This window comes from Triticum dicoccoides, chromosome 4B, assembly GCF_002162155.2.
Source record: "Triticum dicoccoides isolate Atlit2015 ecotype Zavitan chromosome 4B, WEW_v2.0, whole genome shotgun sequence".
Lineage (NCBI taxonomy): Eukaryota > Viridiplantae > Streptophyta > Magnoliopsida > Poales > Poaceae > Triticum > Triticum dicoccoides.
Window position 1 is genome coordinate 668,965,266 of NC_041387.1, and position 18,171 is coordinate 668,983,436.

Genomic DNA, 18,171 nt, shown 5'->3' on the forward strand with positions numbered 1-18,171 from the left:
GGCGACGGCGACCTCGGGCACGGCTGGAGGGACGACACAATCTAGACGGGGGATGGAGATGCGCGAGCTCACCATACGGAGCTCGGGCACAGGGCGCAGCTTTTTTCACTGGGAGAGAGGTTGGGGACGAAGGGGGTTGTGGATCAAACGGTTCTGTGCATCTCTATCAGACGCTGGGTAGGCGACCGGCCCAAATTTGGGCCCGTGCTCGCCATAAATAAATGCGAGCACCACCCTGGTGGGATGGGGATATCATTGTCCCCCTAATCATCCAACCACATGTTGATCAGGTCTATGGCAGACGTTTTGTGCACGAGCGGTAGTTAAAAAAGTGTTTCAGAAAGAAAAGAAAAACTAAGAATTAGACGCGTGTACGATGCTACCTTGTGATGATTATAAAATAAAATAAAATTTCATAGTACTAGCAAACTTCTTCGTTTGGAACACCGTCGCGTCGACACGCACGGCCAATCTCAGCAGTGAGCGACGTTGTCTCGTCCCGTCTGGGTCCCTCCGACGCCAAGCCACCGTCGGTGCCCATGCCGCCGAGACCTCCGCTTCCCCTCTCCGCCGCCGGCGCCGCCGTCGCCGTACTCTCCGTCCTCCTCCTCACGGCGGAGGCGGTGCCCTTCGTCGTCCTGCACGGTCGGTCCACCCTCACCCACTCTCCTCCCATCCATGTCTCGATTGATTGGTTGACTGACAGGTTTGGGTCGGTTGATTCGAGCTGCAGGGATTGGGGACCAGTGCGCCAACCGCGGCGTCGCCGAGTTCACCCGCCTCCTCGCCGACTGGTCCGCCGCCGACGGCCACTGCCTGTACGACCGACCCCATCTTCTCCCCCCCTCCTCTCATCCTCGTCTCCATAGCTGCAGCTTGACTCTCTAGTTCGTGCTCATTTGTGTTCAGAGAAATCGGAAGCGGGACATGGGACTCCTGGCTCATGCCTCTCCACCAACAGGTCTGCTTCCACTTCAACCAGCACAGTTTTTTTGTCATATTTGTCCATCTGTACAAAAATAATCAGAATCTTTGTTTGCTCTAACTGTTGTAAAATCCACTAACCATACTGTTTTCCCTATACATGTCATTTTTTCAACAGGCTGATGCCATTTGCAACAAGGTCAGGTGATCGATTCGGCGCTTCGGGCCCTGATGATGTTCTTTCCTCTGCTGCATGCTGGGTAGATAGAGATATTCATCATCCCTGCCTGCCTGCCTGCCTGGTAATTTGTTTTTGCAGGTGAAGGAGATGAAAGAGCTGAGCGGCGGCTATAACATCGTTGGCCTGTCTCAGGTATATCATACCCTTCTGTCATTTTGTTCAAGAATCAGTAGTTTTTCAGCTAAATGATGATTATTGTGCTGATTCTGCTCTAGCTTGTGTCACTCTTCTACTAAAATCTTGCCTCCTCGTTATGTCCTTGCACAGGGGAACTTGATTGGCCGTGCAGTGCTCCAGTATTGTGATGATGGACCACCGGTGAGTTGCTGTTAAAATTGTTCTACAAGTGATACAATAAACGGCTTTCAGACTTATTCGTTTCACCTCCCAGTCCCACCACCTATTGTATGCAACTGAATGAGAAATCTGAATTATTGTGAATGTGTTGGGCCTCTCTCCTCATGTCTAGGCATGCCAACTAGTGCCGGGTTTTTTCCCCAAAAATGTTCATACAAGGTCATACTTTTGAAACTTTCAATGATGAGTAGGCCTTACACTTCGCAGAGATATATTGCTATTCAGTTTTTGTGCAGTAAGTTATGTACTCTGATACTTCTTCTAACAGGTCAAGAATTTCATCTCACTCGCGGGGCCTCATGCTGGCACCGCTTCCGTGCCGCTTTGTGGTGTAAGTTTATCTAACTATCTCCAACTAATATCCAGTTTGTTATGCCAAGTTTTCAACCGACAACTCAACAACAGACTGGCAAATTATCTAAGAATAAATAGCTTTCTGCTCTTTCATGGATTTCTGATGACAATTATATATTAAAGAAATATATTGTAGAGGTATATGCTAATGCCATTCAATGTTTAAACATCCTATATCAGCTCGTGCTAGCCTGAGCCCTGAGCACTTGCAAGATGTTTGGAGAAATCCCTGAATGCAACTATCAGTGTTGTAGTTATTTAATGTATTAAAATGTGTTAATGAAGCCCTGATGTTTAATTTCCCGTATCCCCCTTCTACAGTCTGATAACTGTAGCTACCTCCTAACATTGTATCTCTGTTTTCTGCAGTCTGGTATTTTCTGTGTTATTGCTGATGCCCTGATTAAATTGGAGATCTACTCGGACTACGTACAGGTATTAGTGTCTACGCTTAGTCATGTCCCAAACTCTAGTCTGCAGTATTAATAAACTAGAGATTTTCAATGGAATAACTTGACCCGTGGTGAATTACAGGCACATCTTGCACCAAGTGGCTACATCAAAATCCCAACGGTGAGTATTATATTGCACTTCGTGAGGTCATTGTCCCGATAAACAGAAATTCACCTTTATGTTATTGTAGTCAGTACCATTTGATAACCGAACCTGCACTTTTTTGAACTTTCAAATTGCTTGCTGTGCTGATTAGTTAACTGCTATTGAGCATTGATGAGGCTCATGTATATCTGAGTAATAATTAATTTTATATTTTTCCTTCAGAAGTTATTAACAAGAGGTTTGGTAACCATGTTATAAACATATTAGTTTCATGTTCTATTGTGTGTGTTGCTAACTTGCAATCTGAAGAATTTTAAGTAGGTAATCGTAATGTGTGTGTAGCTTTCAACTTTTACTTTTACTTCTCCACAGAATGCAATATCGTAGAAACCATTCATTGGCCTTTAACCATAGGTTATGGAACTAAACCAGAGCAGTATTCAATAGTATATTCTTAGCCACTGAAAATGTGAACCGTCTTTTCAGGATATGGATGATTATCTGAAGGGATGCAGGTTTCTTCCCAAACTTAACAATGAGATACCCGGTGAAAGAAATGCTACCTACAAGGAACGGTTCAGCAGCTTAGAGAATTTAGTATTGATCATGGTAAGAAGGTTGACAAAAGCCTAAAATCGCATTTTGATCCACGTTTGAAGATTACATGGTAGCATATATGGTGCACTGTATAAGTTGGAAAGAAATATCAAAATGTACTTCGCCTATGATGCCCTTAACTACTTATTTTCCCCTAATATGATGTGCAGTTTGAGAATGATGTCGTCGTCATACCCCGGGAAACTTCGTGGTTTGGGTATTATCCTGATGGAGCCTTTGAGCCAGTCCTACCTCCTCAGCAGGTATAATAGAACTTTTGTTCTTCATGTTCAACTAGTCGACAAAGTTTCGAGGCCATTTCTGCTCGCTGACCCTGGCAAGATTTGATCTGCAGACAAAGCTGTATCAGGAAGACTGGATTGGTCTGAAGGCCCTGGACAAGGCCGGGCGAGTCAAGTTCGTCTCCGTGCCAGGAGGTCACCTGGGCATCTCCAACAGTGACATGAGGAAACACATTGTGCCTTACTTGAAGGACAAACCATCTGTTTCTGCTTCACTCGCCGCCACCTGGCACGCCGTCGGGGAAGCGCTCGGGCTGATGGGGGACGATGTCGGCGTCCTCCTTCAGTCCTCGACATGATGATGATGATCCACCATCTTGTTGTCAGGGGTATATATAATGTTGGAGTGGTCAGTGGTGTACATGTCATTCTTTGTTCAAGCTTTTTTGCTTGAAGCGCCGCTTTGTAGAAGACTGCAGCAGCTGTAAAAACAAGAACCACAGGTTCCATGTCAGGTCCTTAATTAGCTTCATTCACATGGTTTGCTCATGTTGGTTTTATATGCAACACTTTGTTGCTTGTATTTTGGAGCTCATGATTTGCAATCTTCTACGTACATGCCTAGTATTCGACAGCGCGGTGGTTTTATGATTTGCAAAATGCGGCATGCTTCTCTTTATAGAAAAATGATAGATGGAGGCCGAATTTCAAAAATTCAAATTCATATTTTTACTTTCTAACAAAAAAAACACCTATACCTAGAGACACATTACAACCTTATATACATGTAGAAAAGTTTGAATTTTTTTTTATTTTTCAAATTTTTCATCCTCCGTGACGCTAGGCCTCCAAAACTCCTGTTGATAGCTTTATTCTAAAAAATTATTTTCTTAGCCTGACCGAGTCAATAGAAAAATATATCAACATTAGGTCTGGCCAAGTCAATAGAAAAATATATCAAATCTACACCAACAAATGTGTTTCATTCAATTAATCATAAAATATATATATATATATATATATGTCTGGTGTTGATATTAGCATGTTTTTCTCTGTAGACTTGGTAAAATGTAGATTAGTTTGACTTAGGACAGAGCTAAACCTTGAAATAATTTAGAGTTGGCTGCAGCTGAAGTCCAAATATACCGCAAACGCCTCATAAATTAGCTAGTGCACTGATCCATAAGATTATCTTACACACTAGGCAGTTTTACTTTACTTGCTCTTACACACAAAATCGCAAAGCACACTCAGCGGAAGCAACAAGATGCCAACCAAGTTCTCTAGGAGGAAATGCCAAAATTCGACGACGATAGCCGTCATGTCGTCTGGTTCATGCCGAAGCCATGGATATGGGGGAATAAATAGGTCAGCTGCTCTTCTCCACCAGTGAAAAGTAGGAGTGCTGTTCGCTCATCATCCTTTGCTTCTATGTGGAAGGCCCTGCTTGGTGGAGCTCCAAGTTGCGAAGGACGATCCGTGCAAAGATCTTCGCTTCGATGGGAGCTGTTGCCGCGGCTGCTGCCCACCGTAAGACCCGGGACGCCCCGGCTTTCTGAAGCAGGGCCGCGTGGTGCACAGCATGTCGACCCGCCGGCATAGTGAACTGCACGTGTCGATAGAGACGTTAGCCAGGGGGATGCAGGAAGTATCACAGCAGGGTCGGAAGAGGCGTATCACAAAATGAAGCAACTAAAGGGTACATTGATCGTTTGCTTCAAATCATGTCAAATATCAAGGAGCACAACAATGGCGCTATGCCAAGAGCTAGAAACAGAGGCATGCCTAAACATATATGCATGCATCCCCACCATAAATCTGAAATATACGAGAAAACGTTATGATATGTACATATTATGTGCTTTAGTTGATGAATGCTGATTGGGGCATTGCTACAATAAGAACCACCGAATGCTGGAAACTTGACAAAGTCGTTGAATCAGTAGTTACTTGTTAGGCATGCTCCTTATGCAAGAGGAAGCCCAGTTACTACAGCAAGACAATTACGGGACTCAAGTCATACCAGCAGTTGAGCGGGATAAAACGAAGCCAACCTGAAGCAGAGCAAAAGCTGCACAAGCACGAAGAACTGATGAAGGATTCCGTAGCGTGTCAACGAATCTAGCAATCTCAGCTCGGCTGAAGGAAGTTAAAATTAAATTAGTATCCTGTCTTTTTTACTCAAAATTAATACCTACATCATGCCACAAGCTCAGAAATAGTATGCAAGATAAGAAAATAAAGAAATCACAACAGCCCAACACATTATCACATAATAACTCGTCCAACAGTAGTCCACATTAAGCATGGCCCAACGCATTATCACATGATAACACTTTGAACAAATAGTCCACATTAAGCAGATATGTGCTGCACCGACACAGCGTTCGGAAACATAACTAGGATCTTTCACTACTCGGCGCATTCCTAAACCTAGCCAGCCCATCGGTACCCATCCTCTTTCCTGCTTTCGTTTCTCCAGACCATGTGTAAGAAAACCTAATACTAGCATTGCCGGTCATAGCAGACCTCAACTCCTGACTGCAATCACCGACAACCACAAGCAGCAAGCAAGTTTCTGAAGATATTTGAGGAATGAGAATCCCGAACAAAAATTGTAACAAACTTGTTTCGCCCTCAACTACATAAATAAATGCGCTTATTTTGAGCCAAACACATTTAAAGTTACTGTTTCAAACTTTACAAATCTCAATGGATTCATCCGCCTATTATGGATGAGCTCTAAGAATGTGAGAACTAACTTTGACATGGTCTTTAAATAAACAAATCATCCCACTGATCCTTTTGCAGTGCTAAACATGGATAGTAAACCAGAACTCAGATTGAACTAATGAATCAGAGAGTTTATATCAAAGGAAGATGTCTTGACAAAACTGCCCTCATTTAATATTTGAGTTGAAAAATCAAAGGCTAGCTGATACTATTCAATGGAATGCAAAATCAAACCTGCATCTAAGATGTCCAGCTTCTTGTATAAAAAGTGCGTCAGCAACCTGAGATAAGGCTGCTGCGCCTGAGGATGAAGCAGCCGTAGAAAACATTTGTGGATCTGAAAAGGTCAACACAAAGGCTTCTATATGCTTAAATGCCAACCTTCTTGCTCCCTCAAATTTTACAATTTTGGAACTACCCTGTGAGGATGTCCCAACCAATGCTATCTCATCCATTCTGCCAGTCAACAATTCAAGATTAGACCACATACAACACCATATATAAAGTACATGCGTCTATTTTCCTTCTTACTGCAATATCTCAAAAATCTTTGTTGAGATAAAGAATATACTATTTCAGCAGCCATACTACAGAAATTCTAGCAAAATATCTACAAGCAGATATGGAGACCATACTGCAAAGAGGCATAATTTGGAAGATATCATCTAGTGTGTGAGGAAGAGTGACATGTCAATGACACATTGGGTGGTGTTCTCTGACTTAGAGATCTTTGTGAATGGCACTGACCTTTATACTGGCATGTAGCATCTAAGGTTATCTGCTTTTCAGATATTAAACAAGCGGTGCATTCCATACAATACAAGGAAGCTTTGTGAAGAAAATTTGCATATACTTCAACAAGTAAATTAACATATGGTGAAAACAACTGAATTATGGTATGTTTTGTCATGATTTGCACAGCTTAAGCAACATGAGGGAGAAACAATGACACAAATACAGCGTACCTTCCATCAAACATATAAGCAAGGGTTAGTGCAGCCATGAACCGAGCCATTTTTGAGTGTGATGATGAGCACAAGTGCACTAGGACAGGTACACCACCTTCTTCAACTATGCGGAGAGAATTACAAGAATAGAAAGCAAGATTCCATAGTGCACCAGCTGCAGTCTCATGAACATCCTGTAGAAATAGCAAGTAACATACCTTGAGAGAAATGAAGCTTTTCTTGTTTGCATGCTTAGCTTAGAAAGGAGGTACTAGATAAGGATGCAAATCATATATGGTAAAGTACCTTTAGAATCACATAAGCAGCAGAGATTAGTCAATCTTAACAATGAACTAAGGGCATCATCGAGATTCAAGAAAAGAGTGTTATGGTGGCAAGAACTTAATCTTGACTTTACTTACAATATTGATCAAGAAATCAGCTACATAAAGTTCAGATGAAGAAAATTAGATCAAACAGGGTCACAAGCTTCAAACATAACTGGACAAGGATGAAGACATGAAGTGCAAGATCATAAGACTGCTCTCAGAAGCTCAACATAGACCTATTGACAGAAGAAGAAACTAAGCATGCAGTACACTGCATTGGTGCATGATAGATGATACATCTGGTGCATTAACGCAAACAGCAAATAAAAGAACATGCGATTTTGTTTAAGGCATGTCAGTGTTTATATTGTCTTTAGCTCTTTATAAACCAAACATACTGGGTGCATTGAAGATAAGCAGCACTTACTTCAACTTCCGACTGTGCCAACGCGATTAGAGGTGGAACACCACCTTCCCTTCCAATAGCAATGCTGAAAGAGCAACAGAAAAGTTAGCAGCGGGATAAAGGAAATACCGGCAACTGTATCGTGTAAAGCACTTCCAATCCAAGACATCAAACAAAAGATGGAAGAGTTCAAAGCAAATAATGAAGCTTATGCTGAGAACAATTATTCACTAAAGTCTCTGCAAATTTATTCTTAAAACAGAAACAGTAAGGTATTACATGACTGTCATCTCTACCCACCATGATAGTATAGCATCTTACTCCATTTACCAAAATTAAGACATAGCAAAATATATGCACATAGTGTAACAGATGCATATGTTCTAATGCTTATTTTCACAAAATGATCTATGTCATCCTAGTGGGCGCATATATATATGCTTACCTTCACTCTGCTATGCGTCATTTCATGGCAAGAACACATTGGTGCGCATATATTTACACCCACTACTTGTTGTTATTCATAATAAAACCAATATTTGTCCATCAGATCATACTGATATCCTTAATGGTATTTTTTGTACAAATACTTTCCAAAAATATGAACTAAATCCTGAAAAATCACCCTCATACAATTGCATTGCAAGATTTGGACTCGAGAGGTCCAAGCCAAAACAGAGTATAACAAAAGAAAATTATAATAATCCAAATGCACAATAATGCCATCAATTCAGTTATTCAGTTACCTGTTAGCTTCTGAAACAGATAGTCCCCAGAGAGCACCCGCAGCTCTCTCCTGAAGACCGTCCGAAGCATTTAAACATTCTTGACAGAGTGAGACCTAAACAATTGAGTCATTTGTGTTAAGGAAAGAAATGTTTCCTATTAAAAAGAATATAAAAGGTGATGGGCCAGGTGAGTTTGCTGTCAGTACAAAAGCAAGGAGAGATAGAAGAAAAAAAAAGTGATTCATGCTTCTCTTGAATATGTTCCTAATTCAAAAAATCAAAATGGCAATATGATTTTTTTTTTCTTAAAACACGGTCATGATTCTTCAAAAATTTGCTCAGGTGAAATTAAATCTAGATTTCCTTTAACTCAGCTCCCTCTATATGTTAGGCGTCACGTATATGCATAGGTAAAAGAATAACAAACTCACAATAGATGCAGAGAATATAAAGCCATACCAGAGCTTGAACACCACCAGCAGAAGCTATGGATTCCCGATTTCTATCATCAAATGACAAGTTCCACAAAGCGCCAGCAGCTTCTTGTCTAATTGATGCATGAAAAATAGCCCGATTGTAATTTGAGATATGTCACAAGATTCAAGGAGAAATATGTGATCGACTTATAGTTCAAAAGCTTGGCAGGTCAATGTCGCTTGACTAAAGCAGAATTATACCTGACGCCTTCACTGGGAGAATGTGTTAGTTGCACCAAAGCTTCAAGAGCACCTGGTTCCTGGCCAACAGCAGCATTATTGTTGTTGTTGTCTCCATGTGCAGCTAGATTAGCTAAAGCTCGTGCAGCCTGCATGCAAAATGATACTGGATTATTTACAAGACAACCCAACATCAAACTAAATCAGAACGCATATTTAAGTGATAATCGATAAGTTCTAAAACAAGAAGAAGAAAAAAAAACATTAGGAATTTGAGAGCTCATTAGAAGATTCAACTCTGCCAGCACAAGAAATCTGTGCACAACATGCAGTGGGAACAGCTCCTCTGGACTCAGCAAACATAAATCCAATAATGATTATCCACACAGCCCAAATTTAGTCGAAGGACAAAACAGGTTTGCAATGTGTTTTTATCCTTATTTTTGCAAACACCAATTGTAGAGGAAATGTGCAAGCATGCACTCATTCCTTGCAGCTCTGGACAGTGCAGACAAGACATAATTTTTTTTTAAAAGGTGCAGATTCAAGTGTGTCTAACCGGCCAAGCACCACCTCTGTCACAGTTTAGCTTATTCAGCTGAATACAAGGGGGTTAGGGTAGATTTAAGCTATACATATTTGACAAAAATGGAAGATGTAGAAGCATTAATAAAAGCAAGGTATGTGTTATTCGTTAAAAGCAAGGTGTGTGTCACCTGCTCTAAGACCCCTTCAACTTTGCAGGAGCGAGCAAGCGTAACCAAGGCATGGATGCCACCAGCCGTTGCAACCTCCAAGCTACATTTGTCATCAGCAGCAAGATTTGCAAGTGCACCAGCAGCACGTTCCTGATAACAACAGCAACAACAAAAACAGCACATCCATTACAAACTGAATCAGCACAACATGTAAGGTGAAATTTTTCAAGATAGCCCTTACAAGCACTCCAGTTCCTGCAGGCCATCGAAATATAAGATCAACCAAAGCTTTTACCCCACCAGCCGCTGCGATAGCCACCTGATAATAAGGAATTAAAATTAATCATCATACCGGACAAGAAATGTGGAGCGTAAAGCAGTTAGAAACAGCACCGAGCACTCACAACCTTGTGTTCTTCTCCCACTGACAGATTCCACAGCCCCCCAGCAGCCTCTTCAGCAACCAGACGGTTTACCGACTTTGCCATGTTAGTGAGTATGGCAATACCTCCCTGATCTGCAACTGCTTTCGCAACCTTTGGATTCACGGATAAGTTGGCGATTGCCTACACAATGACATCAAGATGCATAAGAAACTATTGTCACTACTATAGCTTGAATATTGATACAACCATAGCTTGCATATGATTGCAGGAGTGAAAAACCTTTGCAGCTTCAGACTGCAGACTCTCCCTGGAGCACCTTGCGAGATCCAACAGCATCGGTATGCCCCCTTCGAGCATCACAGCCTCAGACCTTGCAGGGTCCACATTGGTGTTCTCATCATCGATAACCGCGAATGTTGCAAGCGTGGTGGCCGCCCGCTCCTGCACATCGTCCTGGGAGCTCTTGAGCAGGGTTAGCAGCAGCGCCGCGCCCTGGTCCAGCCAAAACTGGTTCATGCCATGTGGGTTGCTCTCTGGAATTCGCAGGAGGGACTGCGACAGGATCCATTCGAGCCATGTAATGAGCTGAGACACCTCATTGCGCTTGCCACTCGAAGAGCGACACTCATCGGACACCACAGTGTCCTTGACAGCCGTGTCTGGACACAGCGGGGCGGCGTCTGCGGCGATGAATTTAGAGATTGTGCGGTTGATGGTGAGCACGAGCTTGCCCCTGGAGTTGGCGAAGGCGGCCGGGCTGTGCGCCTCTTCCTCCTCGAGGGAGGCACAGTTAAGGGCGCATATGAGCCTGAGGGTGGTGGAGTGCGAGATGAGGCGGGAGACGGCGCCGGGGGAGACGTCGGTGCGGGATACATCTAGGCCGGAGAGGGAGGGGAGCTGCGCCCAGGATGCGGAGGCGGTGGCCCACTTGATGTTCTGGCAGCCGGCGACGGAGAGGAAGCGGAGGGAGGTGAGGCCGGCGAGGGCGGGCTCGTCGAGGGCGAGGCAGTCGATGAAGGCGAGATCGTGGAGGAGCGGGCAGTGGCGCGCGAGGTCGGCGAGCGCGTCGGCGGCGACCTCGCGGAGGCCGGAGAGGCGGAGGCAGCGGAGGCGCGGGCAGCAGAGGGCGACGCTGCGGAGGGCGTCGCTGGAGATGCGGTCGAGCGGGTCGGGGCCGATGTGGAGCTCGGCGAGGCCCCCGTGGCGCGCGGCGAGGACGGCGAGCGCGGCGTCGGTGAGGTCGCGGCAGCCGGAGAGGCGGAGCGAGCGGAGCCCCGCGGCGCGGAGGAAGGGGGCGGCCTCGGCGGCGGCGCGGCCGGCGAGGCGGAGGCTGCGCAGGTGGGGCGCGCAGCGCGGGGCGAGGGTGGCCGCGGCGGCCGGGTCGAGGCGGCGGAGGTGGAGCGCGGCCCAGAGGCAGGGCGAGGCGGCCAGCGCCCGCCAGGCGCGGCAGGTGGCGGCGAGGGCGGCGCGGTCGCGGTAGCCGAGGCGCGCGAAGAGGTGCAGCGTGGCGTCGTCCGGGAGCGCGGTCCAGTCGAGCGGGTGCGGGTGCGGATGCGGATGCGCCGCCGGGCCGTCCCTGGCGGCGCGGCGGCGCAGGCGGCGCGTCATGGCCGGCGGCGAGGCGGGTGGCCGATCTAGTCCGGCCGGGTCAGGTCGGGTCAGCTGGGTTTCACGCTTCCCACTGCAGGAGGTCCGACCCCGAGGCGAGGGAGGGGGAGGGGGATAGGGGAGGGGAGAGGGACGGCATGGCCGACACCACAAGAGAGAGAGAGAGATTCGGAGGAGAAGACCATGACCCAACATAAATACCTACTTACCACTCCAAATTATATACACACACAAGTAAAATTGCAATACCAAAATGAAATATACTTTTATTTAGAACACACGCACATTCTATCCCTATGAGCATCTTCGATGGACGGAGCCGGCATATCTCTTAGATCGATGAAGTCACATAGGCGGCTCGTAGTACAGTAATGCAAGAACCAGGACTTAACCCCGGTGGGTGGGGATACCACTGTCCTCCTAGCCATCCAACCACGGGTTGGTTTGCATTAAAATGAAGTATTTGTAGTACATGTGTGTGTAGAAGCGTGTTAAGTGTTTGTGCTAGGAATTTGAGTTCTTTGTATGGGAGGTTTAAGCATGTGATTCTTCTTGAGTTTGATTATATTTTTTTTAGCTATGTTCATGTTATTTTTTATACTATTATTATATAGTTTTCGTGTATTTTTATAAAATTTTATTTATTGGGCTTACATGTTAATTCAATGTCCAATGTCAGTTGTTGTTTTCTACATATTTTTGGATTTTTCAAAAAAACATTTTCACAAGAAAGAACCAAATAAAAATATGTTGCAGAGGTTGAAGTCTGACACCAGCAACCACAGAAGCACTGGGGAGCTTCGTGAGGGCAAAACAAGGCCGTGGCCCGCCCAGCTCCAGAGACAAATAATACTCTTTTGTACATGTAACAGCTTAATCCAATAGCATGTCTCCCTCGCATCCAGCTATGAGCTCTCTGGCCCGATTCAGCACTGAGCAAGCCACTTACAGATGGAGAGGTCCAATAGCCAGGCAGTCGGCCACCACATGTAGCAACCCCTACGGTGACCCATCCCCATGCCACGACGGGCGTGGCCATGGCAGCTGCCAGCGGCTAGCCACCAATGAACTAACCAGGCGACGAGCACAAGACCATAGAACCAGCAGGCAGATAGCGCACAAGAAATTTCATTTATTTGTCCAAATTTTACTTGACAACATCATCCTGTTACCAGTTTCCCTATACAGGCAACCTGAAATTTCATTAACTCATGCCTACTTAACTGTATGGTTTAGAAAAAAAATTGGCCCGCCCAACTTATTTGTTGTAGCTCCGCCACTGCAGAGAAGCACAAGAGGGTAGCCCTAGGACCCCCGCACGGCCTGGACCTGTGCCGCGTGGAGCCCAGGGACCTCCCGACATGCCTGCCTCTATATATACCTAAAAGTTGTCGTCATATTTTTATCATTTTTTCATTATCGCTTCCTGATTCGAGGCGATCTTCATTTTAGCCATTTTTTCGGCACCTTGCGGGAGGGGAATTCATATTCTTCGGCCTCTCCATCATCCCTTGTTGCTCATATGATGATGGGGGGGGGTACTCCATACTCCTCTCTTGGAGCTGAGGGTTTTGTGGCAGTAGATATGTGTTCATCTCTCTCTTTCTCTTGCTCTCTCTCTGTCTCCCTCCCTCCCACTCTCTCTCTCTCCCTTGATCATGTAAGTTTTCAATCTTGATTGTGATAATGGAGTTTGAGCTATGTGATGTATTCCCTTCAATTCTCTTGGAGTTGGCTTCACGAGTTTCCTTATGTTGGATTGAGTGTTTTGAAAATCAATGAGATTGTGTAATGCATATATCTAGTTTAATTTTCGGAGACACCAGTAGTGGCATTGTGGTTTCTCTGTGGATTAAGATTAGAACGATAAAGATCATGGGGTGATTGTATAGTATAGTTTGTGGGCCTGGCTTAGGTGATATTTGGGCGTACCCTATGGATTAAGGTTAGAAGATTAACTTAGAGGTGTGCTTAACTATACCTACAAGATCTCATCCCACTTTGATCTAATATAAAGAGGAACTTTTTATGTGATTCTTTACCAAATGTCTTGATGATATATCATGTCTTTAACTACGTTAATGATGTTGAGAGTTGACACTAGTGAATGTATAAACCCTAAGCCTTGAAACGTCATTTTACTCACCTTTTTCTATTTGTTACCTTGTTGTCCATACTTATTTTGAAGATAAAATGATATTTTTATCATCCAAATTACCGTCCTCTTTGTCAAACTAGTGCACCTATGCAATTGAAAATTGGGTTAGGTGTGTTGAGGACACAAGAGACTATTTATATATTGATTTCAGGGTTGTTTGAGAGGGAATACTTTCAACCTACACCTCTCACGGGTTGATAAAACTTAGGGCATCCACTTAGAGGAAATTGTTGTTGACCTAAATCATCTTGCCAAGATTTAGGTCTAGCAGCCTCCAAGTTGGCAAGAAAGATACAAAAGCTCATTCACGAAGAGAGCCTCAGGAAAACAGGTGAGTTTACACCTAGCACTACAACCTCGTCACGCACAAACACCACCTGCCCGATGGTCACATGTGATAGAAGGACAACGACATCTACACCTCCACACTTCATGAAGGCGAGTGGCTGGCTGGGCTCCAATGCTGGTGGTGAAGGTCTTGTGGCCATCGCCGAGGCCCCAAGCGAGCCCAACATTGAAGCCATGACCGCAATGTTGATCTCACTCCCAGAAGCAATCAAAACAACAGGCACAATAGCGGGCAAGGTCTAGCACGAGGGTAGAAACCTACATAGAGACATGTCTCACTCTCATCCATGGAACTAACCCGAAGCTCAGACAGCGGAGATACAACAGACACAACCAAGAGTTTGCCAAGAGCGGCCTCCGCTCTCATCTAAAGACTCCCAACACGCGTCACGTCCACGAAGCTCGGTGCGGAGCAGATCAACTGGATCCATGGGTGCAAACTGCAATGGCACGTCTTCCAAGCTTCTGCACTGTATTGGGTCCCTGTACTCGTGGGTACAATGGCCTTTGGATAGGTACCGGAAGCAACGGTCTCCAGCCACACCGGGAGAGCCGGACGCGTGATGAAATCATGGCAACGAAAGGCCGCAAAAGCATGCTGAGTGTATGTGCTAGGATTTTGAGTTATTTTGTATGGGAGGCTTAGGCATGTGGTTCTTCTCATGTTTAATTATTATTTTAAGCTATGATATTGGCATTTTCATCATTATTATATACTCTTGGCATCTTTTTATACAATTTTATTGGATTAATCAATTAATCCAGTGCGCACTGCAAGTTACTATTTTCTGCATTAGATCTTACAGAAATTTTTTCCTCCAAGACCAATAGTCAAATAAAATTATATTTCGGGAGCCGAGAGCAAGCCAACGGTGCCGGAAGTACCGCCGTCACGGCGAACTTGCAGGGAGCCATCTTGAGCAGCAAAGCAAGGCAGTAAAACCGGGAGAGCAGAGGGTGCATGACGACAAGACAAAGGATTTGGGCTTGCACGGGGCGGGCGCTTACCCCGCGACGAACACATGCCTCCCCATCTGCCCACTAATGGCTAGGTTGAAGCTGGGAGAGGCGATACTAGCTATGGAGAGCGTGGCAACGGCGCTAAAGTGGCATCCCGAACAACAGATCAAGGTCATAAAACTGGGAGAGAGGAGAGGGCGCGCGATGACAGGCACCAAAAGCGAGCGAGATGGGAATGTCCGCCTCCGCGAGTCCGTCCAATGCCGTCTAGGTGAGCCGGTACACCACATCGACAAAAATCAGGACCCACATGTCGGAAACATACTCAAAACGCTCTAATCTATCGATCAGTGGTTTATGCAAAAAGTTTATCGTAGATGTGATGTTTTTGCCACATTTTTAAAAAGGAGTGATTTTTGCATACCTAGCCCTCGACGTAGTGATTTCTGCATTTGACCATGTACTATTGTTGTAGTAATGTTGCCCGTTTTCTGAAATTCATTGACATTTTTTGAAAATTCAAGAACATTTTTCGAATTTGTGAAATGTTTTTAAACCTTACAATATTTTTTGAATTTGAGAACATTTTGAATTTTGTTTTTTAATTCATGAACATTTTTTGAAATTTAGTACCTTATTTGAAATCCCGAACTATTTTGAAGATGAAAAAATAAGAGAGCCCGCCCCGCACTAGGCCGGCCCGAGTTCCCACGCAGGGGTGAGCCAGGGATGCGCGTTACCTCGCTTCCCATGGTAAGCCAGGTGGCCCCTATACGGCGCGTAGATCGCCGCAGAGGGAATTTCCTATTTGCTGCTCGTTGCGGCAAGTTGCCGGAGAAATGCACAGGCAAGCGGCCTATCGACGCTACTGGACCGGCCCATTTGAGTAGATCACATTGGCACTACCCCTTCGGTTTTGGGAAGGTTCCCTGAACCGTCTATTTTCATTTTCTCCGGTTTTTTGTTTCTTTTTTTCTTTTTTTGTGTGGTCGGGTTTTTCTTTTTTATTTTTAATTTTATTTTCTCTTTTTCCAGAAATGTTCAATATTATAAAAAAGTTCAAATTTTGAAAAATGTTTTTGTTTTCAAATTTTGTTCCCAAATCTAAAAATGTTCCTTATTTTGAAAATGTTCCTGTTTTGTGGTTTCAAAAAATGTTTGTGGTTCAAATTTTTGTTCACAAATTCAAAAAATGTTATTGTTTTCAACATTTGTTCACAAATTCAAAAATTGTTTGGGGAGTTTCAAATAATGTTCGGGCTTACAAAGTTTGTTCGGAATTTCAAACATGCTTCTTCTTTTTCAAAAAAATTGTTCACAAATTCAAAATACTTTTGTGGTTTCTATTTTTTGTTCGTCTTTTTCAAAAATGTTTGAAATTCCAAATTTTGTTCCTCTTTTTTAGAAGTGTTTGGAGGTTCAAATATTGTTCGTTTCTTTTACAAAAAATGTTTCGGAATCTAAAACTAATAGAATTTTAAATTGTAAAAATGTTTGCATGTTATGTTTTTTCACAAATTAAGAAAATGTTTACGATTTTCAAAAAATGTCCCTATATTGAAAATTTATTCACAAATTTCATAGTGTTCATGTTCTTGAAATTTTGTTTGTAAATTCAAAAACTGTTTCGGAATATGAAAAAATGTTCACTTTTTTTATTTTTGTTATAAATTCAAAAAAAATGTTCAGGAAATTCAGAAAACGTGCAAGCTTTTCCAAATTGTTCTCATTTCCAAAACAAATCAGGATTTTCCATTCGTTCTCATTTTATAAATTTTGTTCTGAATCTAAAATGTTGTCCCCGTTTTCAAATTTTGTTCACCAATTCAAAAATGTTCATGTTTTCAAAGCATGTTCTGGAATTTTGAAAAATGTTCAAGTTTCCAAAAATGTCTTGAAAATTTTAAAAATGTTCATGTTTTAAATAAATTGTTTATTATTTCAAACTAAGTTCCACTTTTCGAGTTTTGTTTACAAAATCCAAATATGTTCACATTTACGAAAAATGTGCAGGAAGTTGAAATTTCTTCATAGCTTTCAAAAGATGATGAGAAAAATCTTAAATTCGTTCACGTGTGTTACAAAATATTCCTAACTTAATTAAAGTGTTCTAAATTTGAAACATGTTTGCAAGGTTTTAAGTAATGTTCCGTTTACGCCACTAAATGTAATACTTTATAGTTCACTCTGCTATTTTCGTCAATAATGTTCAATAGGTGGACTGGTTAGCCAGACTCATTCGCTAGTAGCAGGTCTCTAGTTCGAATCTGAGCTCGCGCGACACATTGTTTTTGCGATTGTTTTCGCCAGACAGCTTGGTTTGTTCAATTCTAAATGGGTCGGCCCAGTCAGGCCCGCCATGTGCGAAGGGAGGTCTGTTTGCCGCATTATACGGTGAATAGGAGCTCCCGCCGCAGAGCCACCGCGCGTGCACCCCCTTGGGGAACTGGAACTTTTATGGGCCAGCCCATTTTTTGGGATTCACCACCAACCGATATTTCTAGGAGCAACTAATTAACGAGCGCTTCTTCGGGAGCCACGCAACGATCACCGCCACTTGGCGCACTCTCAGCCATTCGCCACCTGTCGCGTTCTGGGCGCTCCCTCCGAATTTTATTTATTTATTATTTTTCCGCACGTGTTTTCGGCTTTTTAAACAGATTTTTTTGCGGGCTTTTTCGACGTTTTGGTTTTCCACCGATCTTCCCTAGCTTTTCGACCATTTTTTTTTCAAAAAACGAAATTGTACAAAAAATGCTCTTTCTTTTTTTTTCTTTCGTGAAAGTCACGGTTTGCTTCCGCGAGAGGCACGGTTTTGCTTTCGCGAGAGTCACGGCCGTGCCTCTTGGAAACAAAAAAAAACGCGATATCTGTTTTATTTCTTTCGCGAGAGTCACGGTTTTGCTTCTGCGAGAGGCACGGTTGTTGTCGTGGAATTGTC

The 18,171-nt window shown here is 43.7% G+C and overlaps 2 protein-coding genes across 3 annotated transcripts; one reads left to right on the forward strand and one right to left on the reverse strand.

The window, feature by feature from the left end:
• The first annotated feature begins 446 nt into the window (after nucleotides 1-446).
• LOC119292219 (palmitoyl-protein thioesterase 1-like) lies at nucleotides 447-3,856 on the forward strand. Of its 2 annotated transcripts, none has more exons than XM_037571049.1 (12): nucleotides 447-645; nucleotides 734-818; nucleotides 910-961; nucleotides 1,103-1,123; nucleotides 1,244-1,297; nucleotides 1,433-1,483; nucleotides 1,791-1,853; nucleotides 2,246-2,311; nucleotides 2,411-2,449; nucleotides 2,921-3,043; nucleotides 3,202-3,294; nucleotides 3,387-3,856. In XM_037571049.1, the coding sequence occupies exons 1-12, from the start codon at nucleotides 540-542 to the stop codon at nucleotides 3,630-3,632; spliced, it is 999 nt and encodes a 332-aa protein (XP_037426946.1). In that variant the 5' UTR covers nucleotides 447-539; the 3' UTR covers nucleotides 3,633-3,856. The 2 variants fall into 2 exon arrangements, with proteins under 2 accessions (XP_037426946.1, XP_037426945.1); XM_037571048.1 differs by having other exon boundaries at nucleotides 910-955; nucleotides 1,097-1,123.
• A 547-nt stretch (nucleotides 3,857-4,403) lies between these two features.
• Nucleotides 4,404-11,914, reverse strand: LOC119292218 (protein ARABIDILLO 1-like). The gene is made up of 12 exons (XM_037571047.1): nucleotides 10,436-11,914; nucleotides 10,178-10,336; nucleotides 10,012-10,089; nucleotides 9,789-9,920; nucleotides 9,094-9,221; nucleotides 8,876-8,963; nucleotides 8,435-8,529; nucleotides 7,710-7,773; nucleotides 6,972-7,147; nucleotides 6,241-6,462; nucleotides 5,328-5,412; nucleotides 4,404-4,879 (listed from the first exon to the last, which is right to left on the reverse strand). The coding sequence occupies exons 1-12, from the start codon at nucleotides 11,762-11,764 to the stop codon at nucleotides 4,703-4,705; spliced, it is 2,733 nt and encodes a 910-aa protein (XP_037426944.1). The 5' UTR covers nucleotides 11,765-11,914; the 3' UTR covers nucleotides 4,404-4,702.
• Nucleotides 11,915-18,171: the final 6,257 nt, after the last annotated feature.

Bases quoted from the DNA above. Each gene is read 5' to 3' on its own strand.
- LOC119292219 (XM_037571049.1), top strand. From the start codon at position 540: ATGCCGCCGAGACCTCCGCTTCCCCTCTCCGCCGCCGGCGCCGCCGTC. The intron at 819-909 runs GTACGACCGACC...ATTTGTGTTCAG, and splicing joins GCCGCCGACGGCCACTGCCT to AGAAATCGGAAGCGGGACAT. The intron at 3,044-3,201 runs GTAAGAAGGTTG...TATGATGTGCAG, and splicing joins AGAATTTAGTATTGATCATG to TTTGAGAATGATGTCGTCGT.
- LOC119292218 (XM_037571047.1), bottom strand. From the start codon at position 11,764: ATGACGCGCCGCCTGCGCCGCCGCGCCGCCAGGGACGGCCCGGCGGCG. The intron at 9,222-9,788 runs GTGACACACACC...TTTTGCATGCAG, and splicing joins TTGAAGGGGTCTTAGAGCAG to GCTGCACGAGCTTTAGCTAA. The intron at 4,880-5,327 runs GTTGGCTTCGTT...CGACACGTGCAG, and splicing joins CAGCTTTTGCTCTGCTTCAG to TTCACTATGCCGGCGGGTCG.